We start from the raw sequence: 6,293 nt of genomic DNA on the forward strand, positions 1-6,293 counted from the left end.
GGCGGGGATCAAGAGGTTGACGGCGAGCAGAGAGGGTTGGGACCTTCGGCTCGCGAGTAGCAGGGCAAGTGGGAGAGAAAACCCAAAATACTTCGACAGGCGGGGATCAAGAGGTTGACGGCGAGCAGAGAGGGTCGGGACCTTCGGCTCGCGAGTAGGAGGGGCGAGTGGAAGAGAAAACCCTAACTTCGGCAGGCGGGGATCAAGAGGTTGACGGCGAGCAGAGAGGGTCGGCGATGGGTTTAGGGCACGCGAAAGGAAAGGAAGAAGAGAGGGTCGGCGATGGGTTTAGGGCACGCGAAGAGGAGAGGAAGAAGAGAAGGTCGGCAGGCGGGCCGACGGGCGGCGGTCGAGGAAGAAGAGGGTCGGAGGCGAGAGGAGGTTCGGCGTCGAGGTTTAGGGCACGCGACGGCCGACGGTCGAGGAAGAAGAGGGTCGGAGGCGAGAGGAGGTTCGGCGTCGAGGTTTAGGGCACGCGACGAGAGCTGCGGAGGAAAACCTAGGCGCGATTTTGATTAAACTAATTTTGGGTTTCGGGGTTTCGAATTTCTGCCGCGCCTCGTTGCCACGCACGCGAAGAGAACTGAGCTGTCGCGTCCACGTCAGCAGGCACGCACCTGCCGCTCAAACTCGCCACCCATAATAGCACCATTGTTAATATGTATATGTAAGTGTGTAGAGATTTAGGAGGATACATGTATTTTAGATGGTGGTTTTTGCGGAAGACATAATTGAGCGAGAAGGATAGCATGGGAAAGGAGCTGATATGCTCGGTGCATCTAAAGTACGAAAAACTGTAGAAGAGTACGTTAACGGAGTGAGAAGGATGTATGAGAGCGAATTGGAAGGACTTAGTGTATCCAAGGGATGAGAAGTCGGAAGGAAGACTACGCAAGGCGACCAAGATAGAACGGAAGAGAAAAATAGTTAATCCAAGGTCGACCATTCTAGATGCTTGGAGTTGTTCTAGGTAACCCGGATCAATTTCAGGCATTCGGATACCCAATCTAGCTCAATGCGACTGTTGCTGAGACGAATCACTATGGAATCCTTGTCAGTAGAATTTAGACGTCCGGATCGCTTCTAGGCGTCCGAATTTCAAAAAGTCATCCAGAGTCGTTAGCAAGTTGATTGGGTTCGATGAATCTAGGTACTCAGAAGTGTCACATTAGCACAACGATTGTGAATGCTATAAATAGACTAAAGCTCCAAAAAGAAAAAACACAGAATCAATTTTAATTATTGCTCAATTTGTTCTTTAGTTTTAAACTCAACCATTATACGAGTTTTCTCTACCTTTCGATCATTTTCGATGAGAAGATTTTTATATAAATTTTCATAGTTCTTGGAGTAACAACTTGAGGGGTGTAACAATATAAATTCATGCAGTGTAATTTTTTTATGTTATATTTGTGTTTTAATTAGCATGTGTTCTTATTAAAACGTTAGCATGAGAAATCAATATTATTTTTGTAGGTCGTATTCACTTTTCCACTATTGATTTATGAACCACTTCTATTGCATCAATATAAATAAATACGAGCTATTCTTGAAGTATTAAGTAAATTGACTTATAAACTAGATTAATAAAAAATAAATACAAGCAATTCATGAAGTATTAAGTAAATTGATTTATAAATTAGTTAAAAAGTCAAAAATATTAGCAAAATTAAATGTAACGAGAATTACTATATAAATATAATTGCATATTTATTTTAATTGTGAATGATATTAGAAATTATTTAAAGGGTGGAATTTTTAAGGGGTGAAATGAAATAATCCACACGACCATCGTCTCGCTCGCCCCATCTACTACTCTGGTAAGACACTCTCCTTTGTCGTTCCTCACTGCTTTCCGCTGCGGTGAGTTCGATCGGCGGGCGCGAGCAATTCTTCGGTACGAACTGTTCGCGCCTACGTGTCCTCCTCGTCTACGAGAACGCGAATCCGTGAAAAGCCCTCCGAAAATCCTCTCCTTGGTCGGCCACACAAGAATCCTAGCTTCTCTTTCGTGTTTTTCACCCAAATGAGCCGACGACGTGAGGAGGAGAGGGAGTTAGGTCGAGAGAAAATGATTTCTCTCTTTAACTTATCCTATTTATACTAAGGGATATTTTTGCCTTTTATTGCGTATAACAATAATGCGCTTCTTTTTTTAGGACACCTGTACTGGGGCATATGACTATCACAAATCATTTACGACTTATGATTGTTTAGAGGTTTCAGGTTCGAACCTTGGTCATGTATCTTTTTACTTCTTTTTTCTATTTTTTTGAAAATTTTTTAAAATGCCCTTAAAAATTCTATAAAAATTTTAAAATTATTCTAAGCCCCTATAAATATTTAAAGTCTATATTTAAACATTTATAAAACTTATAAATGAATTTACGGGACGCTACATAATATTCATGCCAAGTACTTTTCATCGTTGATTCCACAGTGAGATGAAGAGAAGTAAATCAGATGACAGACTTAGTTGAATTAGTCAATGGTCATTCTAGTCACGATTGTTTGATTGAGTTTAACAATCAGCGATTAAATCTATCTAGTTGTTAAGAGGAATGAAAATTTCATTTCACATAATTGTGATATGAAAGTTGATTTTGACAAACTTTAGAGGAAATAAATTATATAAGTAATTAATTTCATTTGATTGATGAAGATCGAGGCTAAATTAATTTTTTCCGTTTATATGTGTGGTAAGTAAATGCAGGTCATAGACTCCCGTCACAAATTCCATCCGTTTCTCATGAACCGCCGCCTATCTATAAAATCATCCTTCAGGAGCAACAAGCAACAAGCCTTCCATATCTCTAGGGTTTCAGGGGTTTTGTTCCGATTCTCCATGGCGGGCCTCGTGTCATTGCTGCGCTCGATTCCTCTTTCCCCTATCGCGTCTCGGGCTCTCTCCCTCTCCGGCGCTTCTCCTTTCCTCCGCCTCCGCCCCCTCGTTGCGGCCGTCCTCGTAGGCTTCTCGCTCCGCCGTAATCCGGTGAGATCCGGGCTCCGGTGCTTCTCTACTCGGCCCACGACATCATCCTTGAATAATCCGTCTCCGAACTGCAGCACTGCCTGTGATTTTGAGCGATGGCTCGTCTTCCGGGAGTCACCCGATCCCACGCGTGATGATTTTATTGATGGCTTCGTCCTCGACGAGCCACCCGATCACTCCCTCATGCCTGATATTATTGATAGCTATATCGAGTCCCTCGCCGAGGAACTTGGCAGGTTAGTATTGCTTTCTCTGGCCGCACCGCAAAGCTATCTTTGATAATCACTCCAGTGTATTTTCCAAGGAGATTATTTTTGGTGATCTTGACTTTTGTTTGAGTCGCTTTCTCTTTATTTATGCTACATTCTCAAGATAAACTATCACTTCTTCATGTTTATTTTATTTTCTGTAGACAGGGGAAATGAAAAAAAAAGTTATTTTCTTTTCCCTCTTAAATTACTCTCTCTCTCGTCCTAATCCCTCTTCCAATTAAACACCTCATTACTGCGGGATAGTGCTGGAGTTATTTGCCAGTTTGAAGTTAGAATTTTTAGGTTAGTTGATAATATATTTGAAGTTGTTGGCATTGGATCAAAGCTAAAATTAGCAGCTGCAAGATGCTTTTATTCTTTAGTGTTACATCTTAGTGATTTTTTGATACAATGAAAATTATATCAGTTGCTAGCCTTAATGTTTCCTTGTGATCTTTGACACGTATGCATTAACTTACTATTTTATCTATCATGCTGTTTTAGAGGACTCTTTCTGATGATATGTTAGATTTTTTGGCGTCCATTTTTACTGTAATCAGCCGTGCTCTACTTTTTGCCAGTTCTTTAAATTGTCTCCTGTGTTTCTTTTAATATTCTCTTAGCACTCTGCTAACTGGTCTTGTGCTACAGTGAAGAGGAAGCAAGAATATCAATATACTCAGTTTCTACCAAGCATTATTGTGCTTTTGATTATAAGGTTTCTAAAGAAACCTCTTATAAGATCAAGCGTATGTCTATTTACCTTCATTATGATAATTTTTGGCAATATACCTGCCACACAATTATAAATCATACTTATTTGTGTACTCTAAATTCAGCTTTGCCAAAAGTTCGCCAGGTTCTTCCTGATTCATACTTGGATGTAAAGAACAAAGATTATGGAGGTGAGGGCAATGCCTTCCTCTTCCACAACTTCCCTTGCAAATGATAATGCCTATATTTGTTATACTATGCTGTTCTTTACAAAGTGACCATTTCCAGTTTAAAATTTATGATTCAATGTGTTAATGCTGTAGATATTATTGATTGTATTCTTGGGCTTGTGTAAAGTAAGTTGACAGGGCACTAGTGAAGGAAAAAAAATCTACAGTATAATTTATGTAGTTATTAGGGAAGCCATTATTATCTTTCACATAACATGGCATAGCCAACATGCAATAGGGAGGCCAAGGAAGGTACTCTGTCACACTAGGCCAAGTTGACATTGTGGTCATGGTGTTTCTTGGTAATTTTTGCTTTACATAAAATTTAGTCTACAAGGTAGAAATGAAGGAGAAAGACCATAGTACTACAATTTACTTTTAAGTTGTGGTTTGTTATTACTCATTTTGGAGCTTGGTATTTTACAAGGATTATTACTACTACAAATTTAATGTGTAGGTTGCTTTTCAGAATGACAGCATGCATATTTTGTAGTGGGTTGTTCTTACTCATTTTGTAGCTTAGTATTTTACATGAATTATTACTGCTACAAATTTGATGTTTAGGTTGCCTTGCAGAATAACAGCATGGATATTCGGCCCATGACTTCACTACAAATTTGATCTTTTGCAGGAGAACCGTTCATTGATGGTTATCCACCTAATTACCATAATCCAATGCCACCTAATACAACTGTCATACCGAACTACCAAAATCAAACACCACCCACTGCTACACCTCCCATTTATCAAGTTAATTCTGGTGGTTATCAAGGAGGCAGTTTTGCTACGCCTCCCATTTATCAAGGAGGCAGTTCTGCTCGACCAGGGTCGCACACTGGTTATCAAGGAGGCAGCCCTAGTGACTATGAAGGAGGTGGTCCCCCACCCACTGCTTACCCTGGTGGTTACCAGGGAGGTGCCCCTGCATATCAAGGAGGTAGCCCTGTTGGTCGTCAGGTCTTTAATCAGCCTTTTCAAGGGCAAGGTGTTACTTCAGGCTATCCACCTCCTAATTCTAGATATCAAGGAGGTAGCCAAAATAATCAACAAGGCGGAGAGGGTTATCAAGGAGGGTCTCCTGTTTATCCAGGAAGAGACTTGCCTGGTAGAGACCAGTAGATGAGACATTACTATTTATTATGGTTTATCCAGGAGGGCCTAAGCTTCTTACTTTTATTATATTTTCTTTGTGTATTTCTATAATTTGGACTTTTTTTATTTGCTTTCACTGCCTTTAATATTTGAAACTGTGAACTGCTAATGCTGGGGTTTTCGAGCTCTTGCTTAATGTTTTAAGTTGACGCGCCATTAGGTAACATATTTCTGTCTATTGTTTTTGGTTGCATTGTACTGATGGCAAATTAGTGGAAAAGGAATTGGGTACCAATGCTCAGGATGGTAGTTAGTGTTCATGGTTAGAAGTTAGATACGGCAATTTAGTAATCAAAGAAATCCTTCAAAATACTGTCGTCAATGGATTGAATTTTTCTTTACATGTCCAGCATATGTAGTCATAGTCAATGGCTGTTTCGGCTGTAATTTGGAATTTTTGGACAATCCGTTGCTCATCGTTTTATCAAGTGTTGGCTGATGTTAGATCAACTAGGCACAGATAAAGTTACTAAGTTCAGTGTTTTAGATTAATAAATGTATGATGACGATTATACGTTATATATGGTGATTATGCTTTTAGGTTTTTTGTATAAATTTAAAAATGAGTAAAATGTTTAATGATTAAGCATCCAAGCTACGAGTAAAAATTTGTTTCCATCACCCAAGAGAATGAAAGAGATGAAAAGCCCATAAGGTTGATTTTGACAAACTTTAGAGGAAATAAATTATATAAAGTAATTAATTTCATTTGATTGATGAAGATCGAGGCTAAATTAATTTTTTCCATTTATATGTGTGATAAGTAAATACAGTCCTCACAAATGATCGTGGGACCGATCGTGTGGGGCCGCTAAGGTGGCGGATTCCACCTTTTGCAGAAGATAAGTAAATACAGGTGATATTGATATGTATTATATATTTGAAGATAATAATATGACATTTTGTCTATAAAATCATCCTTGAGCAACAAGCCTTCCATATCTCTACTCTCTA

The 6,293-nt window shown here is 39.5% G+C and overlaps 1 protein-coding gene across 1 annotated transcript; it reads left to right on the top strand.

Annotated features, from left to right (window-relative positions):
* Nucleotides 1-2,782: 2,782 nt before the first annotated feature.
* Nucleotides 2,783-5,505, top strand: LOC141816615 (uncharacterized). The gene is made up of 4 exons (XM_074704366.1): nucleotides 2,783-3,228; nucleotides 3,895-3,992; nucleotides 4,083-4,148; nucleotides 4,819-5,505. Exons 1-4 carry the CDS (start codon nucleotides 2,846-2,848, stop codon nucleotides 5,304-5,306), a joined length of 1,035 nt encoding a protein of 344 aa, XP_074560467.1. The 5' UTR covers nucleotides 2,783-2,845; the 3' UTR covers nucleotides 5,307-5,505.
* The last annotated feature ends 788 nt before the right edge of the window (nucleotides 5,506-6,293 follow it).

This window comes from Curcuma longa, unplaced genomic scaffold (assembly GCF_044706935.1).
Source record: "Curcuma longa cultivar G26 ecotype Majalengka, Jawa Barat unplaced genomic scaffold, ITB_CL_G26_1.1 contig_17397, whole genome shotgun sequence".
In the NCBI taxonomy this organism is placed as follows: Eukaryota; Viridiplantae; Streptophyta; class Magnoliopsida; order Zingiberales; family Zingiberaceae; genus Curcuma; species Curcuma longa.

What these genes read in the sequence shown, in the direction of transcription:
- LOC141816615 (XM_074704366.1), top strand. Translation starts at nt 2,846, where the DNA reads ATGGCGGGCCTCGTGTCATTGCTGCGCTCGATTCCTCTTTCCCCTATC. An exon ending in CTCGCCGAGGAACTTGGCAG is followed by an intron (nt 3,229 to 3,894) that starts GTTAGTATTGCT and finishes CTTGTGCTACAG; the next exon opens with TGAAGAGGAAGCAAGAATAT. An exon ending in AAAGAACAAAGATTATGGAG is followed by an intron (nt 4,149 to 4,818) that starts GTGAGGGCAATG and finishes GATCTTTTGCAG; the next exon opens with GAGAACCGTTCATTGATGGT.